Source organism: Saimiri boliviensis, chromosome 5 (genome assembly GCF_048565385.1).
Source record: "Saimiri boliviensis isolate mSaiBol1 chromosome 5, mSaiBol1.pri, whole genome shotgun sequence".
Taxonomy (NCBI): Eukaryota; Metazoa; Chordata; class Mammalia; order Primates; family Cebidae; genus Saimiri; species Saimiri boliviensis.
In genome coordinates this window covers 134561229-134581408 of record NC_133453.1, presented here as the reverse complement: position 1 = coordinate 134581408, position 20180 = coordinate 134561229, and the positions used below count along the sequence as shown (strand labels likewise).

Genomic DNA, 20180 nt, shown 5'->3' with positions numbered 1-20180 from the left:
AGCAGGGGCCAGTGGGAAGTCAAGCCGCATGGTGCCAGCTGTCCCATGGGAGGGTTGAGGACGAAGGGGCAGCGTGAGGGGGGCGCTCTCCTGTATCCTGACTGGGGTGGTGGTTCCATGAGTCTCTGCATGCCAAAATGTCAAGAACCGCATCAATAAAGTCCATTTTACCGCATGATTTGAAAAATTAAAAATTATAACAAAGGGCCCCCATCACATCCCCTCCTGTGTCCCTACCCCTGCAAAACCCAATCGGGGATGTAGAATAAAGGGGTTGAAGTCAACACAGTGAAACCCCTGCCTCTGCCTATCAGTGGGTGAAGCTCCCCACTAAGAGCCGCTCCACAGGGAGATGTCGCTGGCCAGGCTAGGCGGACTCTGGCTCACCCGAGCCTGCAAAGAGGTGGCTCAGAACCCCTCAGAACTCAAAACTAGACCAGCCTCAAAAAGCAAGTGTCCTTTAAGAGGAAGAGCCAGGATTAAACAGTAATTCTGCAGACTTTATTAAAAAATGACATAAAGTGCATTGTATTAAAAATACATATAAAATCCACATAAATTCAGGACCCCTGCGCTGGGCAGTGTTGATATCCCTTAGAGAAGAGGCAAGTGAGGGATGAGGGGTGAACTGAGGCCTGGGGAGAGGACAGGATACAGTTAGTTTCTCGTGTTTTGAGTTCCACCATGGAGCGAGGGTGGATGTGGTAGGAACGGCACAGGATTCTCAGGCTACAATGCTGGGGGCAGGCAACAGTCTCTTCCTTGAATTCTGAGGGAAAGGCATACATTGTCACTGAGTCTCTCATGAGCTCACGCTGTCCTCTCCCTCATGTGGCCACAGCCTGATACAGGCCGGAAAGGTCCAGGAGCTGAGTCCAAGCCCAGGACCTGGTGAGGGCCGCAATGCCAACCTAGCCCTCTGGTCCCTGAGGTGGTGGGATGACGGCAGCAACAATGACATCCTCCGCTGGCACGCGGAGTCTGAGCTGGTCCTGGATCCTCGACAGCTGGCAGGGCAGGACGCACAGACCCCAAGCTGGTCCTGGATCCTCGGCTGGCTGGCAAGGCAGAATGCATGGAGCCCGAGCTGGTCCTGGGTCTGCAGTGAGACAGGGCAGCTCGTGGCAGCGGGATAAGGCGGAAGGTGAAGAGGCCAGTTGGTGAGGGTTTCCAACTCTGTCTCCACAACTCTGGATGCATCCCCAGTGGCCTGGGAAGCCATGAACTGGAGCAGCCAGTGCGTGCCAATCCATGTTGTCTCTTTCCTCTCTAGTTTCACATTTGGAATTGTTTTTTTTTTTTTAACAAAGGCTCAGTTTACATAAGGAGCACCGTTCCACCCACCTAGGCAGGTGCTCATCTTTGGCCGGGACCTGTGGCGCCATGGCTGTTTGGGTGTCTGGGTGGTTGGAGCCTCACTACTTGATCAGAGAGCCGCAGGCCAGCTGGCTCCAAGGCTCCCGAGGGCTGGGCACCACTGCTGTGCTCCACGAGGAGGTGGAGTGGAGGTCCAGCTGACCCTCTTCGAGCATTCACAGCCCCTAAAGCCAGGGCAGCCTACTCTCGCGGTCGGCTCTCACACCACAGAGTCACGGATCTCTGAGCCAAGGCGGACCCGGGGCCGGGGGCACACCGGGGACACCTCCACAACGCTGTCTTGGATGCTAAGCGGCCTCTTCTCTGACTCAGAGAAGACTCGGGCCCCTGGGGGGCTATCTGACAGGGCCTGGTAGCCTCGGTGATCAAGTGGGGCGCTTGGGGGGCCTAGGCCATTGAGTGGGCGGGTCTCGGGAGGCAGGACCACAGGGCAGGTCTTGGGGTGCACGCTGGCACATTCCCCTTGCTTCAGGAAGACTTTCATGCTGTCCCGGTGCCGGTAGAGAAGGAATAAAAGTGCGAACAGCACGGCTAGCACAAAGAGCGTGCACATCACCAGGAATTCCTTCCAGTAGGACTTGTTTGCACCCAGGCTGGCCTGGCCACCAGCTGGTGCACTCACACGTGACGTGTTGATGATGACAGGCACACTGGCATCCCCATCTGTTTGGTCTGCCGCCCTGTCCTCCGCCACCTCTGGGCAGTAGCTGGCTACCAGCTGCTGGAAGCCTTCCTCTAGCGACCAGCACTGGAACTCCCCGAGCTGTTGGCTGCCCACCAGCAGCAGGTCCCCAGTGGGCAGCACGTGGCAGGAGGCTGAGGCATTGACAGGGGCCCCATTGAACAGCCAGAGTCGGGTCGCCAGGTTGGAGAGGAGCGGGCAGGGCAAAGTGTTCACCGTGTTGGGCTGGAACTGGACTTGCTCACATGGCTTCTCAGCTGCAGGCAGAAAAGGCATGAGGTAGGGCAGCGCCAGCATCCCCTGCCTCCCTCTGGGCTATGCCCCTGGTGCCATGATTGGGCAACTAGGGAGACTCCTGGGTCTGAGTCTTCCTGGGGCCCTGATGACAGGGCTAGGGGCAAGGATGTGAGGAAAGGCATTTACAACATCTGTGCCTGGGGGGAGTTCAAGCAGACTCATCCCCACCTCTCTCCACCCTTAGAGGGGGCACCTCACCTGTTGGTACAAAAGACCAACCCATGACTGGAGAGATGCTGCAAAGGTCCTTGGTGTTGGCTCCCTCGATGTCCTGGATCCATGGCCTGAGGACCAGAGAGAGTCTGGGACTGGCCAGGAAGTCCCCTGCGCCCGCATTCCCTCACCCCTCAGTGCAGACTTGGGCCTGGGCAAGGGCCTTTCCTGCGCTGACTCCCAACATGCAGGAGTCAGCATCTCCTCTGCCTACACATTATTTCAAGTAAAAACTAAGATAACACTTCCCTTAATTACATAAACAGTATGTACCCTCAGTGGCCAGGCGCAATGGTCCATGTTTGTAATCCCAGCACTTTGGGAGGCCATGGCGGGTAGATCGCTTGAGCCCGGGCATTCAAGACAACCTGGGCAACATAGCGAGACCCTGTCTCTACAAAAAAATACCAAAATTAGCCAGGCATGGTGGCGCATGCCTGTGGTTCCATCTACTTGGGAGAGTGAAGTTGGAGGATCGCTTGAGCCCAGGAGGCCAAGGCTGTAATCATACCACTATCCTCCAGCCTGGGCAACACAGAGAGACCCTGTCTCAAAAAATAATAGTGAAAAACAGTATGTACCCTCAGAAAAAGACTGGAAGGACAGCTGGATCTGTATGTATATATATCTCTCTGTTTACTATTTTTAATTAAAAAAATTATTTTTGGCCAGGTGTGGTAGCTCACACCTGCACTTTGGGAGGCTGAGTCAGGCGGATCACCTGAGGTCGGGAATTCGAGACCAGCCTGACCAGCATGGAGAAACCCTGTCTCTACTAAAAATATAAAAAAAATGGGCCGGGCACGGTTGCTCAAGCCTGTAATCCCAGCACTTTGGGAGGCCGAGGCGGGTGGATCACGAGGTCAACAGAATCGAGACCAACCTGGTCAACATGGTGAAACCCCATCTCTACTAAAAATACAAAAAATTAGCTGGGCATGGTGGCCCATGCCTGTAATCCCAGCTGCTCAGGAGGCTGAGGCAGGAGAATTGCCTGAACCCAGGAGGCGGAGGTTGTGGTGAGCCGAGATCGCACCATTGCACTCCAGCCTGGGTAACAAGAACGAAACTCCATCTCAAAAAACAAACAAACAAACAAACAAAAATTAGCTGGGCGTGGTGGCGTATGCCTGTAATCCCAGCTACTTGCGAGGCTGAGGCAGGAGAATCGCTTGAACCCAGGGGGTGGAGGTTGCAGTGAGCCGAGATTGCGCCACTGCACTCCAGCCTGGGCAACAGGAGTGAAACTCCGTCTCAAAAAAGGAAAAAAAAACGGACAGTAATTCTGGATGCACTCAGAAAACAGACAACCAGTCGTGAAGGATGAAAACATCACAAAAATCACAGCGTCTACCAGCCAGTGATCATGACAGTTAACATCCTGGAGTGTCCCTCCAGGTATAGGCTGGAAACTCATATTCGGTTTTTTTAAAAACTGACACTTAGTAAATCCATATGTGAAGAAAGAACACTACCAACAGAACAGTTCCCAGTGTTATTTAAAATATATGAATGGCCAGAAGTGGTGGCTCATGGCTATAATCCCAGCACTTTGGGAAGCCAAGGTGGGTGGATTACTTGAAGTCAGGAGTTTACTAGCCTGGCCAACATGGTGAAACTCTGCCTCCGTTAAAAATGCAAAAATTAGGGGCCGGGCGCGGTGGCTCAAGCCTGTAATCCCAGCACTTTGGGAGGCCGAGGCGGGTGGATCACAAGGTCGAGAGATCGAGACCATCCTGGTCAACATGGTGAAACCCCGTCTCTACTAAAAATACAAAAAATCAGCTGGGCATGGTGGTGCGTGCCTGTAATCCCAGCTACTCAGGAGGCTGGGGCAGGAGAACTGCTTGAACCCAGGAGGCGGAGGTTGCGGTGAGCCGAGATCGCGCCATTGCACTCCAGCCTGAGTAACAAGAGCGAAACTCCGTCTCAAAAAAAAAAAAAAAAAAAAAAAAAATGAGCCAGGTGTGCTGGCAGGCACCTATTAACACCAGCTACTCGGGAGGCTGAGGCAGGAGAATCGCTTGATCCCAGGAGGCGGAGGTTGCAGTGAACCAAGATTGTGCTACTGCACTCCAGCCTGGGTGACAGAGCGAGACTCTGTCTCAAAAATTATAATTAATTAAATAAAATAAAAGTAGTTTTGTTTTCTATACACATGTAGTAAAATCTGGGAGGATAATATATGAAAATCTCACTGTGGCTCTCTAGATGGTGGGGCAAGGGGCAGTTTTTGTTTGTGTTCATCCCTATTTTCTAAATGAGCATTTTATAATCCAAATAGGTTATTCTGAAACCATTTTTTTTTTTTTTTTAATTTAAAGAGATGGGGTTTCACCATCCTCGTCAGGCTGGTTTTGAACTCATGACCTCAAGATTCACTGCCTCGGCCTCCCAAAGTGCTGGCATTACAAGCGTGAGCCACTGGGCCCGGCCTGAAACCAATTTTTAATGGATTTGTTTATTTATTTATTTATTTGGAGACGGAGTTTGGCTCCCGTTACCCAGGCTGGAGAGCAATGGCACGATCTCGGCTCACTGCAACCTCCACCTCCTGGGTTCAAGCAATTCTCCTGCCTCAGCCTCCCAAGTAGCTGGGATTACAGGCACGCGCCATCATGCCCAGTTAATTTTTTGTATTTTTAGTAGAGATGGGGTTTCACCTTGTTGACCAGGATGGTCTCGATCTCTTGACCTTGTGATCCACCCGCCTTGGCCTCCCAAAGTGCTGGGATTAATGGGTTAATCCCATGCCCGGCTTTTAATGGGTTTGTTAATGGACTGTTTTGTAGCCCTGCTGTTACTAAGCACGTTCACATGCTAATCCACATTTTCCCGCAAGGTTTTTCAAAGCTGTGATATGTCATACTTTAGCAAATCACGTCCTCATTTTATAGGTAGCCAAGGCAAACATATAATTTCCCGTCTGAACTTCACTTGAAGCAAGTGAGCTAATGAATAATCATGCTGAGACAGTGGACGTACATGAGGCTGTGTGGTGGTCCCGAGGAGGGCCTAGGATGGTGCTCTGAAGCCACCTGTGCAGGGATGGATAGGTGGGAAGGGGCCTTTGGGAGCACTCACCTGGCGGCCAGCTCAGGCTGGTAGAGGCTGACAGGCTTACAGCCGGAGCCGCTCCAAGCGCAGTAGGGGTCGCGGGCGAGGAGGCAGTCCCCACAGCTCCGGTACAGGCTGCAGTTGGCCACAGGCACCTGGACTACGCCCGAGTGTGAGGCCGCATACAGCAGCCCCTGCACAGCCAGACATGGGATGAGAAGCGGGACGGGCAGCCAGGGCCAGCACCCATGGCAACCCAGCTTGGATGCCTCCCAGAGCCAACCCCAAGAGGCCTGTTATGGAACTGGTGACCCTACTTTCTAATAGCTCATGCCATGAGCCTGCATCCTGTATCTTCCCGCCCTGCTGAGGCAAGGAAGGAGAAGCTGAGTGGGGACTACTTGGCGCTAATGGAGAGCACCCCCCAAGCACCCTACCAGGGTTCCTCCCTGGCCTGCTCACCCTGTGGGTGTCCAGGAGCAGGTTCTGCACGGGCTGTCCCGAGGGGAAGATCTGCAGCTCCTCAATGATGTGCACCCTGGGGCCCACGTTCACCGCCTTGTGTAGCCGGCCGTCACCTGGGGTGTGGACAGGACTCAGGCCCGGGGTGGAGCCCACCGCCCAGGACCCAACGGCCATGCACACCCCTTCCCCTGAGCCCACCGGGCTGCAGACACTTACCAGTGCCCAGGAAGAGAACATCGTAGGTGTGGTGCAGGCCAGGGACGCGGTGGACGGCCATACGCTGGTAGCGAGCCTGGGGCTGCAGCAGCAACAGGCGGCTTCGGACCTGCCCGTCCATCAGGAAGTGGTCCTTGAGGAAGTTCAGCACGCGGTCTGGGAGCTGCAGGGACGAGTTAATCTTCCTTTCCCGGGCACTGTTGGTGATGCACTGGAGGAGAAGGCAGCGGTGTGAGGCCAGCACGCCCCAGGGCAGCAGGAGGGCGGTGCCCTGCCTAGCCAGTAGAAAGCAGTGGTGTCCATCCCCCCAGAGCCAGGGCACATCCCTGGCAGTGCTGCCCAGAGCCAGCGTGCACTGAGGAAGCAATGGCAAAGCCCAGGGTGTGGGAAAACGGAGCGCTTGGGGGGCTTCCTTGCTATGCCTCCTCCCCGCCTACCACCCCAGCCTCAACCCATGGCCTCAAGAAGCGGGACCACACTCCCTGCTCCTCAGCACCCTTCACCAGTGCTGGCAGGAAGCCCTGGCTGGGCAGCGGCCCAGTGCAGTGGGCAGCTCCTTCCTGCACTGCCTGGAGCTTCCTGAATCTGAGAGGTGCTCCTCGCCATCGGTCAGGGGCTCTGGCGGGACTCAGCTCTGGCGCAGCAACAACGGCTCGCTGACACCCTCACTCGGTTCCTTCCCTCTTCTTCTCAACCTTCCTATTCCTTCCTGGCATCACCTCCCAAATCAACTATTTGGCATGTGTATCCCTGTCTCAAGGTCTCCTTGCAGGGAAGCCCGTTAGGCTAGAAGGGAGGAAGAAAGAACCATTTCCCAAAGCTTGGCCATTCAGTCACTAGATAATTAAATAAGAAGCTTGAAGCTGAGTAGGGGAGAGGACCAAGTGCAGAGCCTGCAGCAAGGGCCCTGATAAGGACACACTTGCCCAGCGATCCTGAAACAGAATGGAAGATACTGTGACATTCGTGGTTACATCTAACCCTGTAGACAAGCACGCCTGGCCTATGTATCCATGTTAAAGATGAGAGAACAGATTCAGAAGCCAAGTGATTTGCCCGAGGCTAGGCAGCCGTGATCCCAGTATGGTATGGGGACCCACATCTTCCCAGCACCCCCATGGGGTGCAGGGAGCCAGTACCCACCGCTCCAGGCCGGGGTGTGGGCACCGGGTGGGTCACGGTGTACCACTGCTGCGTCTCACGGTTCACCTCCTTGTAGAGGCCACTGAAGACCCTCTGCACGTCCTTCATGGTGAAGACACAGACAGCAGAGCCTTCTGTAGCTCCCCTGTGCCTGCAGAGGAAATAACTGCATTAACCCACTGGGGGCCCCAGTCCCAGCCACCCTTCACTCTCCCATCTCCAGCCAGGTCTGGGGGTCCTACCACTGGGAAGTGAAGACCCCGTAGAAAAGGGTGTCACGCCAGTCCTGGGGGCTGGGGCTCAGTGTGAAGACGTCCTGCAGCACGTTGAACGGGAAGCCATCGTCGGGCCGTGAGCACAGCAGCTGTGCCTTAAGGAAGGAGGTCCAGCGCTGCTGCAGCACCCGCTCGCCACCCTCATCGCCCTGGAGGGAGACGGGGATGGGCTGGGCTTAGGTGCACACCGAGCCATGAGGGGGACACATGGCACAGGGTTGCCTCAATGGACCCACCCCAGACACCAGGACTGAAGGGGAGGAGAAGGCAGGATGAAGGTCCACTGAAAGTCAAGAAGATGGCCCGGTGGCTCATGCCTGCAGTCCCAGCACTTTGGGAAGTCAAGGCGAGTGGATCACGAGGTCAGGAGTATAAGACCAGCCTGGCCAATATGGTGAAACCCTGTCTCTACTAAAAATACAGAAATTAGCCGGGTGTGGTGGTGTGTGCCTGCAGTCCCAGCTGCTCGGGAGGCTGAGGCAGGAGAATCACTCGAACTCAGGAGGCAGAGGTTGCAGTGAGCCAAGATCGTGCCACTGCACTCCAGCTTGGGCAACAGAGCAAGACTCTGTCTAAAAAAAAAAAAAGAAAAAGAAAAAAAGAAAGTCAAGAAGACCTGGAGGCAGTGTTCACGTCCACCAGGAGGATGTGCTCCTTACCATGAGCCAGCAGAGCCTGCCTAGACACAGAAAGGAGGCTGCAATTCACTGCTGAGCAAACAAGGCAGCCAAAGGACCCTGATACAGGCTAAGGCATGTTGGCGAGTGAGTTCATAAACTAAGTACAATGTCGGGACTGTACTTATGTCATTAATGCCTGTAATCCAAGCACTTTGGGAGGCCAAGGTGGGTGGATCACTTGAGCTCAGGAGTTTGAGACCCTGTCTCTGTTAAAAATATAAAACAATTAGCTGGGTGTGCTAGTATGTGCAGCTAGTCCCAGCTACATGGTGGACTGAGGTGGGAGGATTGCTTGAGATTGGGCAGTGGAGGCTGCAGTGAAATCTTGCCACTGCATACCAGCCTGGGTGACAAAGTGAGACCCTGTCTCAAAAAGGAAAAAAAATACACACACACACACACACACACAGAGTTACACACATGCCAAACTTATAAAAAAAAAAAAAAACAAGAGGGGACATTCTAAAATGTGAATAGTGACCTCTTCTTGTGCTGGGGTGCTGGGTGGTAACAGTAATCGTTCGAGTTTACTCACTGCCCACCACATTTCTAAGAGCTTCACGTGGATGAATGAAATTAATTCATGTAACAACTCTGAGGTCAGTGTCAGTATTTCTACTTAACAGATGAGGAAACAGTTAACTGAGCAGGTGAGGGACTTGCCGAGGATCCTGGCCTAGCAGGGTTTGAACCCAGATGGTTGGCCTCTGGAGTCTGTGCTCTCCAGCTGTCACTATGGTGCCTCTTTATCTTGTAAGTGATTTTTGTCTGTACAGTTCTCTATTTTTACATTTTTTAAGTAAGAAAAAAATGGGCCAGGTGCAGTGGTTCACACCTATAATCCCGGCACTTTGGGAGGCCGAGGCAGGTAGATCACGAGGTCAGGAGTTAAAGACCAGCCTGGCCAAGATGGTAAAAGCCCGTCTCTACTAAAAATATAAAAATTAGCCAGGTGTGGTGGTGGATACCTATAATCCCAGCTACTGAGGAGGCTGGGTGCAGTAGCTCATGCCTGTAATCCTAGCACTTTGGGAGGCTGAGGCAGGTGGATTGTACAGGCCTGGGCAAAATGGTGAAAACCCATCTTTACAAAAACCACAAAAATTAGCTGGGCATGGGGGCTACTCCAGAGGCTGAGGTAGGAGAACTGCTTGAGCCCAGGAGGTTGAGGCTGCAGTGAAGTGAACTGTGTGATTGTGCCATTGCACTCCAGCCTGGGTGACAGAGCAAATATCCTGTCTCAAAAAAAAAAAAGAAATGGAGAGAGAAAAGCTGTTAGCCAGGCTGTTCCCTTAGAGGATGGGAAAGGCCACGCATGAATGTGGGTGGTCTCGCAGCTGTGGCACCTTTGAGGTCCCGGGGTGGCCACCCTGTCGGCCCATCCCCCTCACCTTGCAGATACGGGCAATGCGGGACACGATGGTGTTCTCGAAGAACTCAAATTCCTGGCCAGTCTCCCGGAAGAAAAAGTAGATCTTGTCATCATCGCCTTGCAAGCTGCCCAGGCTCTCGGGAATGTAGGCTGAGGCCACAAAAGCTGGGTCTGCAGGGGCCAGGTCAGGAGCTCAGAGTCAGCCCAGCAACCCAGGAGACAGGCCCTGCTGGGGGAGAGTGCCCCACTCGTAGGACCTCAGGAACAGGATTCGTGCCCTCTGGGTGGTGGCAAGAGGACTTCACCTTGCAGCCAGTTGAGGGAGCTCTCGGTCTTGGTGGGGCGAAGGCTTTGGCTCCGGGAGATGGCCGGGTCATTCCCTTGGAAGCTGCTGACTGTGCCAGTGTAGAGCTCACCATCTGCCAAGACAACATTCCCATGGGAATGGGCTCCTTAGCACGGCCTCTTCTCCCTGCCCAAGGCCCAGAGTGACCCCAGCACTGCCTGCTTTGCCTGTGGTGAGCTGAGATGGAAGCAGTAACTTGGAAAAACCAAACCCAAGGCAAGTCCATGGCCATTCCGTGCCCTGGAAATGAGCATGGCATGGACCCACCCTACACAGAGCTATCCCTCTGGCCCTGTCTGTCTCCAGATGGAGCTTCAATCAACTCGTCTTGCCCCCAAAACTCACCAACCACCAGGGCCGTGGACTTGAAATTGGGGTCAAAGGGACAACGGCCCTTGCCATCTTCCAGGAGGACATTCCCCTTCCTGTCCCTTGCCAGGGTGAAGTTCTCCACGTTCTGAGGGAGGGCAGACACATGGGCTCAGGGCACACCAGGGAATGAGGAGCAGGCTTAGCGAGAAAGAGAGAAGGATGCCAGAGAAGGCAACTCTGCAGGCAGGTGAGATGTGCAGGACAGAAGGGGACAGGTGTCAGGGAGGCCATCCTCTCCTCACCCAGGACACTGTGCCACAGGGTTTGAGCCTGGACAGTCGGCCTCCAGAGAGGCCTCACCCAGACACGGTGCTGCACTGCCCCACAGTGACTGAATGCGGGACATGGTACCATCCCCACCTGGTGGAGGGGGTGAGGCTTAGAAAATGACGTGAGCCTGGAAGAGGCGACAACGTGATTCAAACTCAGGTGTGTCTGACCCCAAAGCTGGGCTCCAACCCACAGCATCAAACAGCAGCCTCTGCTAGGGGTGTGTGCTGAGGAGTGGGTGTGCAAGGTCAGACAAGAGAATCAAGCAAAGGAGAGGGAGAGATACCGCCAGAAGCGGGAGTGGGCGGTAAGGCCTGGGTGGGACAGGATCCTCGTGGTGAGTGACTGCACGCACCCCCGTCTCTCCTCCCTGCACAGGGAGTTGTGGCTGTCTGTGTGCCAGGGTGTGGGACCTCAAGGCTCTCGGAGGCCAGTGGTACCCAGAAGCCTTCTTCTGGGCCCTGCCTTTCACCAGGGGTCCATGCTGAAGAACAGGAGCCCTGGGGCAGAAAGAGGGGCAGTTCCCAAGCCAGCCTCAGGGCTGAGGATGGGACACTCACGATGTAGGTGCACACGGGGCTGAAGGCTCCTGTGCCACAGGTGATCAGGCGACTGTTGCTGAGTGGCAGGAGGATCTTGATGTAGTTATGACAGTCACGCTGGGGGAAGGAGCAAGAGGAGATCAGGCCCATAGCCAACCATGCCACCAGGGGGCAGCGCCGAGCTCTCCTCACCATACCCAGGCCCAGCCTCTGCTCCCAGGACCACCTGGCATGGGGCACCCAGGTCTGGGAACAAAGGACAATACAGGGGTTTCTGGGGACAGTGGAGCGTGTGTGGAGTGTGCGTGCTGCAGGGAGCCTTGGGCTCAGCTAGTTTTGTGACTGGCAAACTCCTTTAGTCTGGGGGCAAGGACACAGAATGCTTCCCCCTTGAGTTGTACTGGCCCCATGGAGCGTCCTCAGAAGCTCAAAGAAAACCACAGGCCCCTCACAACCAAGCTGGGGGCTGACAAAGCCACAGCCCAGAGCTGGAGGAACGCTCAGCCCTGAACCCTGAGCCCCAGATTCACCCAGCACCTTCACTTGGGTATCTTACAGGCACCTCCAACCAAGCTTCTGGTCCTCCCTAAAACACATGCTTGCCCGAGATCTTGCCACTTTCATGAGTTCTGTCTTTTCAGCTGCTGAGGCCCTAAACCCAGTCAGCCTTGACTCTTCGTGTCGGTCATACCCCACAATTTCCCACCCAGACATCCCGGTGACTCCATCTGCAAAATGCGTCCGGAATCTGAGCACTTCTCACTGGTCCGAGGCACCACCATCCCTCACCCCTCACTGCTCTCCCTCGTCCTGTCCTTCCCCACAGAGGCTACTCTACCACAGTGGTCAGAGTGACCCTCTTAGTACACAGGTGAGACCAGGTCACGTGTCTGCTCAGCCCTCCCCTGGCCTCCCAAGTATCTCCCTCAGAGTGAAATCAAAAGTTCTGCCCCTCTTCCAGCTATGGTCAACTCCTCACCCTCTCCTGACCTTGGCTCAAATGTCACTTTTTTTTTTTTTTTTGAGATGTAGTATCGCTCTGTCACCCAGGCTGCAGTGCAGGGGCGGGGCAACCTCTGCCTCACGGGTTCAAGTGATTCTTCTGCCTCAGCCTCCCTAGTAGCTGGGACTACAGGCAAGCACTACCACACCTGGGTAATTTTTGCATTTTTAGTAGAGATGAGATTTCACCCTATTGGCCAGGCTGGTCTGGAACTCCTGACCTTGTGATCCACCCACCTCAGCCTCCCAAAGTGCTGGGATTACAAGCGTGAGTCACCATGGCCGGCTCAAATGTCACTGTTTAAATACCACCTTTTCTCCTCCCCGATAACCTTTGTAGACTGCCTGCCTTTTCTTTTTCTTTAGACAGAGTCTCACTGTCACCACGCTGGAGTGCAGTGGTGCAATCCTGGCTCACCGCAACCTCTACCTCCTAGGTTCAAGTGATTTTCCTGCCTCAGCCTCCCAAATATCTGGGATTACAGGCGCACACCACCCGGCCTGGCTAATTTATTTTTATTTTTATTTTTAGTAGAGATGGGGTTTCACTATGTTGTCCTGGCTACTCTTGAACTCCTGACCTCATGATCTGCCCACCTTGGCCTCCCAAAGTGCAGGGATTACAGGCATGAGCCACCGTGCCAGCCTGCTCTTTCTTTTTCACAGTTAAATCTCCATTACTTAAAAGTATGGACACAAAGTGTGTGCTTAATCAATGTCAGCTGAATAACAGAATGGCAGCCAGGACTTGAACCTGTGTCTTGACCACAAGCCCAGCGCTCTTTTGCCCTCACCTTGCCCAGCACCTGCTGCACTCAGGAGCAGGAGGCTTCTGGGGACGGTGACAAGTCCTCCAGGAGAACCTGGGTTCAACCAGATTTCATCCCGTGGTTTGGCCAAAACCAAGCCAGGATCTGTCAGATGTGCTACATCAGGAACCATCTGCAGAGGGACACAACCCTCACCTGCGCAATCCCCGTTCATGCTGGGAGCTGGAAGTTGTTATTCCTCATACCTATGAGCCAGGTGCCTCACACCTATTCGCTTCCTGAATCCTCACTGTAAGCCCGGCGAGACTGGATCCTCATCCCCATTTTACAGGTAGGTCCACTAAGGCCCAGAGAGGTGACTCTACTTGTTGGAGGTCGTAGACAATTAAGTGTAGACTTGGGATTCAAACCCAGGCCTGGCCATCTCAGAAGCTTATGCCCTTCCCACCATAGCTGGCTGTGCCTGCTCCCGCCTCCCGCCTCTGGCCTGGATGGAAGTCCACCACTCTCCGTCCCTCCTGCAGCTCAGCACGCCTCCAGGCTCGAGCTCACCTGTGGGTCCTTGCCCTTGAAGCTGCACTGTTGTTTCCTCTCTGCGTCTGCACTCCAGAGCAGCTGGGAATGAGAAGGGGGAAGGTAGGTGGGAAAAGAAATGGAGGGCTCACTGAGCTTCCTCCTCTCCCACCAGCATCATCCCTGGACCCAGAAGGTCAGGCTTCCTGTCCGTCTTCCCTCTGTGGTCCTCTGCCCAGCATAGCCAGCTCCAGGTCACACCTCTCACCTCCTGGTACTCCCCGCCCGGCAGGAAGCTGAGGTTGCTACTGAGCGCAAAGAGGGCCTCTCGAGCACCCACGTACAGGGTCCTGCCATCCCTGCTCAGCAGAAGGGCTGTGTAGTTGGAGATGTTTTCAGCTTCAAATTTGAGAAATGGTCGCTCTTCAGAGCCTGGGGAGAGGAAGATGGAAATTACCTGGGGCCACCCCTCCCACAGAGCATATTACACCAGCTTCTAGAATGGACTAGTTTCAAGGAAGGTAATCAGCAAGGCAAAGGGTGGCAAGGGGCTGGCAGAGGGTAGGGGGGATCAGGTTTGACGGGCGAGCAGCATTCCTGGACTCCCAAACATTACATAAGAAACAATACAGAGATGTATGTACAAGAATGCTTACTACATCTGGTTGTTGGAATTTTCAAAAAAAAAAAAAAAAAGAATGCTTACTATGGCACCTACACATTAATAAAAAAAAAAAATCCAAGGGGAACTTGTCAAAAAAAAAATAAGATGCCCCAACCCAAATGAATGCTTTGCAGCTGGGAAAAGTGATGTATTAGAAACTCCAGAAAAACAAGCAAGAAAGGCATGGTTGCTGGGCGTGGTGGCGCGTGCCTGTAGTCCCAGCTATTCGGGAGGCTGAGGCTGGAGGAGCTCTTGAGCCCAGGACTTCTGGGCTGTAGTGCGCTATGCCGAGCGGGTGTCCGCACTAAGTTCGGCATCAATCTAGTGACCTCCCGGGAGTGGGGGATCACCAGGTTGCCTAAGGAGGGGTGAACCGGCCCAGGTTGGAAACAGCAGGTCAAAACTCCCGTGCTGATCAGTAGTGGGATCGCGCCTGTGAATAGCCACGGCACTCCAGCCTGGGAAACATAGCAAGACTCTGTCTCTTAAAAAAAAAAAAAAAAAGCATGGTCAAAGTGTCAAGCAAACTGAAATAGAAAGTAATGGGTTTTGAGCACATAATAGAATATTAAAAAAGGAAAATACATTTAATATTTTCCTTTGAGTCACATTATACCTAAAGAGAAGGAAGTATAGGGGTGGCCCATGCCTGGCCCTGCAGTGAACATGATTTGCATTGACAGAGTAATGCAAATGTTGAACACTGGTTGTTGTTGTTTTTTTTTTTGAGGAGTCTCACTCTGTTGCCCAGGCTGGAGTGCAGTGGCGTGATCTCGGCTCAGTACAACCTCAGCCTCCAGGGCTCAAGCAATTCTCCTGTCTTAGTCTCCCAAGTAGCTGGGACTACAGGTGCACACCACCATGCCTGGCTAATTTTCTGTACTTTGGTAGAGATGGGGTTTCACGGTGTTGCCCAGGCTGGCCATTAACTCCTGAGCTCAGGCAATCCACCCACCTCGGTCTCCCAAAGTGTTGGGATTACTGGCATGAGCTGCTGTGCCCAGCCTTTTTTTTTTTTTTTTTTTTTGAGACAGAGTTTTGCTCTTGTTACCCAGGCTGGAGTGCAATGGCGTGATCTCGGCTCACCGCAACCTCCGCCTCCTGGGTTCAGGCAATTCTCCTGCCTCAGCCTCCAGAGTAGCTGCGGTTACAGGCACGCGCCACCATGCCCAGCTAATTTTTGTATTTTTAGTAGAGACGGGGTTTCACCATGTTGACCAGGATGGTCTCGATCTCTTGACCTTGTGATCCACCCGCCTTGGCCTCCCAAAGTGCTGGGATTACAGGCGTGAGCCACCGCACCTGGCCCCTTTTCTTGTTTTTGAGATGGAGTCTTGCTCTGTCTCCCAGGCTGGAATGCAGTGGTATAATCTCAGCTCACTGCAACCTTTACCTCCCAGGTTTGAGCCATTCTCCTGCCTCAGCCTCCCAAGTAGCTGGGAGATTACAGTTGTGCACCATCACACCCAGCTAATTTTTGTGTTTTTAGTCGAGATGAGGTTTCACCATGTTGGCCAGGCTGGTCTCGAACTCCTGACCTCAAGTGATTCACCCACCTTGGCCTGCCTGGTCTTTAGCTTTGAGACTGATGGTTATTACACAGAATGGGAGTGTTATTACACAGAATCTTGACCTTGGAAAGCAGAATGGATGACAGATAGACATCATAATATGGTAGCACGGTTAAGAGTAGAGACTCTATCTCTTCTCGCAGAGTGACAGGGTCACAAGCTGCTGGAATAAGAAATTCAGGTCAATTATACTCTTTCATATTGCAAAGGTAACCAATCAAGGAAGTGAATACCATGAAGAATATGTTGGGAGAAGGAAGGGGCGAGGGATATAAGTGAGGAAAAGCTTTATTTTTCTCTGCAAGTCAGGAAGTCAGATAAGCCAAGAAATAGTGGTGTAAGTATTTTACTTAAAAATATGGAGAAAGGCCGGGCGCGGTGGCTCAAGCCTGTAATCCCAGCACTTTGGGAGACCGAGGCGGGTGGATCACGAGGTCAAGAGATCGAGACCACCCTGGTCAACATGGTGAAACCTCGTCTCTACTAAAAATACAAAAAATTAGCTGGGCATGGTGGTGCGTGCCTGTAATCCCAGCTACTCAGGAGGCTGAGGCAGAAGAATTGCCTGAACCCAGGAGGCGGAGGTTGCAGTGAACTGAGATCACGCCATTGCACTCCAGCCTGGGTAACAAGAGCGAAACTCCGTTTTAAAAAAAAAAAAAAAAAAAAAAAAAATGGAGGAAATAACGGCAGAACAAGAACTCTAAATGAAATAAAAGATAAAGAAGAAGAAGAAAAAAAAGAACTCTAAATGATAAAAAGTTCCTTTTAAATAGGCCTGGGGTGGGGGAGAACAGATGTTTTTGCTTTTTATAATAAGCCCTTCTATACTTATATTTATACACACATGTATCCTTGATACCAATTTTATTTCATTTTATTTATTTTTTGAGACTGAGTCTTGCTCTTCTTGCCCAGGCTAGAGTGCACTGGCATGATCTTGGCTCACTGCAACCTCTGCCTCCCATATTTAAGCAATTCTTCTGCCTCAGCCTCCTGAGTAGCTGGGCTTACAGGCATGTGCTACCATGCCCAGCTAATTTTTATGTTTTTAGTAGAGACAAGGTTTTGCCATGTTGGCCAGGCTGATCTTGAAGTCACGACCTCAGCCACCCAAAGTGCTGGGATTACAGGTGTGGGCCACCGTGCCCAGCCCTTGGTATAAATTTTAAGTATCTTTTGTTTTTACAGAATAACACATGAATTATCTACCACTAAGTGAAGAAAATATATTTAGTATATATGTTAAAAATCTATTTTTTGTGGGAAAAATATAAGCATAGATAAAAAACATCCAGAAGGATGTATCACAAAATACTAACACGTGGGCTCCCTGGTAGAATTACGGGTAGCTTTCTTTTCTTTTTTACTTGTTATCATTCTTAAATTCTATCATAAGCAGATTTTCCTTATATAATGTGAAAGATATATATCAGAGAAGAAAAACAGAAACACACCCACACACACTCACCCACAGAGTACTGTTTATGCTCTGGGTAGCTAATGGGTTTGGAGAGAAATTATTTTTACAATTCGAAGCAGCTGATGAGAGCAGAAAAACAAGCAAAGAGCAGCCTGCCTGACCAGCCTCAGGCACATCGCAGCTGACCAGTGGCTGTGACCACACAAACAGTCTCCCGAAGCTGAGGAAGCAAGAGCGACATGCCCAACCAAGCAGCCGTGAAGACGTCATGTGTGTTTACATGTGGAGTGTTTTTACATACCCCCAGCCTGGTTCCATAAAGGGTGAGGAGACATGAAGAAAAGAAAGTGAAATATAAACATTAAAATCAGGAGTAGAGAAAACCCAATCTGAAGAAAAACATTTCAACCAGCAAGGAAGTAAAAATTCACATAAGTAGGTTATAAGTCTTTGCACAACTAGTAGAGAAAGGCAGCACCTTTACTGCTGGGCCTCCTGGTGGCCAAAGAAAAAAGGGAAACGAAGTGACTCTATCCTCAATGTCCATAAGCAGGAACACATACCAGCTGTTCGGGAGGCTCAGCCTTTTTTTTTTTTTTTTTTGAGACAGAGTTTCGCTTTTGTCGCCCAGGCTGGAGTGCAATGGTGCAACCTCTGCCTCCCAGGTTCAATTCTCTTGCCTCAGCCTCCCAAGGAGCTGGGATTACAAGGCATGCACCACCATGCCTGGCTAGGATTTTGCATTTTTTTTTTTTTTTTTTGAGACGGAGTTTCGCTCTTGTTACCCAGGCTGGAGTGCAATGGCGCGATCTCGGCTCACCGCAACCTCCACCTCCTGGGTTCAGGCAACTCTCTTGCCTCAGCCTCCTGAATAGCTGGGATTACAGGCACGCGCCACCATGCCCAACTAATTTTTTGTATTTTTAGTAGAGACGGGGTTTCACCACGTTGACCAGGATGGTCTCGATTAGTATTTTGTATTTAATAGAGATTGGGTTTCACCATTTTGGCCAGACTGGTCTTGAACTCCTGGACTCAAGTGATCAACCCACCTCGGCGTTCCAAAGTGCTGGGATTACAGGCGTGCGCCATTGCGCCCAGGTGAAACTCAGCTTTACACCTGGCAGCAAATGGGGAAGGAAGCCCTTGGGTAGGGGTGACACTAGTCAACAGGATGACAGAGGTCAGATGGGTGAGCCATCACACCCAGCCCTCAAGTAGGCCCTTCTGTTGGGTAGCAGACACAGCATTTCACGGAGGTATAGTTTCTCATATATATCATGGGAAGAACGAAGCGTAAAGCTCCCAAGAGTCTCATGAATGAGACCAGGGCAGACGGCCGCTGCAGTCCTCCTTATCTTTTGCGTCTTTCCACAGAGTTTTCTGGAAGCAAGGGCTGGTTCAAATCTGCCCACTTATCTGCCTGCAGAAGAGCATTTCCACCTGTGCGGGCCCTGGAAGTCTGGGCAGCAGGCCGCCCTCGGAATCCGTCCAGACACAGAAATGCCAGGAGTCAGAAGTAAGTCTTGGTCCCAGGTGGCAACTCAACTCCATTTAGGGCTGGGAGAAGGGGCAGAAGCCTGCAGGCAGAGCGCAGGGGTTGGAGGGGAAGCCTGGGGACCAGCCAGTCCCTGGGTCAGCTGGGCCTCCAAACGAGCCAGCCACAAGCCCTCCAGCCATGCTAGGAGTACAGCGAAAGAAATGACAGGACAGAAAGCGGAATGTGCCTTGGAGAGGGGGTGAGGGACCCCTTAACCAGGCTTTCCCCTTCTGCGGCTTCCCTTCCACACCTTGCCCTCGTCTCTCTGCCTTGAGACCCAGACTCAAAGCCATGGTGTGCAGAGTAGAGTCAGAGACCTGGGTTTAAAGCCACCTTGTGCCAGTTACTAGCTGTGTGCCACCAGGACACGCCACCTAACCTCTCAAAGCCCCATTTTCCTTATCTGTAAAATGGGAAAAATAATAACACTTTGCCTCATGGGGTTATTAGAAGAAATGAGATTATGTATGTAAATAATAATATACATAATGACCCACATTTACTGAGACAGCTTTGCTCAAAACAACACTGCACATGGTTCGCAGTGTGGCATGGTGTCTGGCACACGACCAGCACTCAAAGAGTGACTCGAAAACAACATCCAAAAGCCCTGCAGGAAAATGCAGCCCGGTGAGAGCTGCCGGAGCGGGGCGGGCAGGCTGCACTGGGGGCTGGGCCTCCCTCCTCCAGGCGGTTCACCAGCTTAGCCTGGGCGATTCTAACTTAGGCCCACACCTGGTCGCACGAGGTCTCATGGCCAAAGCCAGAGAGCGTCAGCTCAGAAACAGAGACGTGTGTGTCACAGGCTGATGTGTGGGCATGAGCTGGTCTGTGCTCAGTGGTGTGAGTGGTGTTGCTGTCTGAGGGCCCAGGTGCTTGCGTCACCTCCAGGGTGACTGCAGACGTCTGCACAGGACCCTGCCTGAGCTTGCCCGTGTGTGTGTGTGTGTGTGTGTGTGTGTGTGTGTGTGTGTACACAGTCCAGCAGGGCTTGTCCCCGCTTGTGCACTCCTAGGTTCTCTGTGCAGGGGTGACTGGAAGGGTGTTTCTGCACCTCACTCCCTGCGAGGGGCTGGTGCACGCTGGGGTCGGTCTGAGCTCTTATGCTGTCCACTGTGCCCTCGCTCTCCTGGGCTGCCTGTGCACTCGGACGGCCTCCAAATGCATCTATGCAGTGGGTTAGTCCAGTATAAAGAAAGCAGGGCCTACTGGAGGCTGTGGCCGCTTTTCCCACTCAGGATGAACCCTCTTTCTCCGCCCCGGCAGGCTCCAGCCGAGGGTTCTCCAGCCAATGTATCCCGCTAGGCAGACCATCCTCCAAGAAGGCAGGATGGGGCTGGTCTGGGGCTGCCCTGTCCCTTCCTGGAGGGACAGCATATGGACTGGGCAC

General features: G+C 52.7%; 1 protein-coding gene and 1 pseudogene across 3 annotated transcripts in view; both read right to left on the bottom strand.

Annotated features, from left to right (window-relative positions):
* Nucleotides 1–479: 479 nt before the first annotated feature.
* LOC104653035 (uncharacterized) lies at nucleotides 480–1202 on the bottom strand (annotated as a pseudogene).
* A 59-nt stretch (nucleotides 1203–1261) lies between these two features.
* The window catches only part of SEMA4B (semaphorin 4B), a 93708-nt gene continuing 74789 nt past the window's right edge, over nucleotides 1262–20180 (bottom strand). For all 3 annotated transcript variants that reach the window (XM_074400013.1, XM_039480085.2, XM_039480084.2), the window contains 13 exons: nucleotides 13861–14024; nucleotides 13632–13694; nucleotides 11326–11424; nucleotides 10469–10580; nucleotides 10083–10196; nucleotides 9797–9948; nucleotides 7693–7874; nucleotides 7451–7601; nucleotides 6308–6518; nucleotides 6089–6204; nucleotides 5654–5820; nucleotides 2555–2640; nucleotides 1262–2316 (listed from right to left, as the gene is read on the bottom strand). In XM_074400013.1, the coding sequence (XP_074256114.1) occupies nucleotides 1577–2316; nucleotides 2555–2640; nucleotides 5654–5820; nucleotides 6089–6204; nucleotides 6308–6518; nucleotides 7451–7601; nucleotides 7693–7874; nucleotides 9797–9948; nucleotides 10083–10196; nucleotides 10469–10580; nucleotides 11326–11424; nucleotides 13632–13694; nucleotides 13861–14024 (2357 nt within the window). In that variant the 3' untranslated portion in view covers nucleotides 1262–1576. The remainder of the gene's footprint in view (nucleotides 2317–2554; nucleotides 2641–5653; nucleotides 5821–6088; nucleotides 6205–6307; nucleotides 6519–7450; nucleotides 7602–7692; nucleotides 7875–9796; nucleotides 9949–10082; nucleotides 10197–10468; nucleotides 10581–11325; nucleotides 11425–13631; nucleotides 13695–13860; nucleotides 14025–20180) is intronic.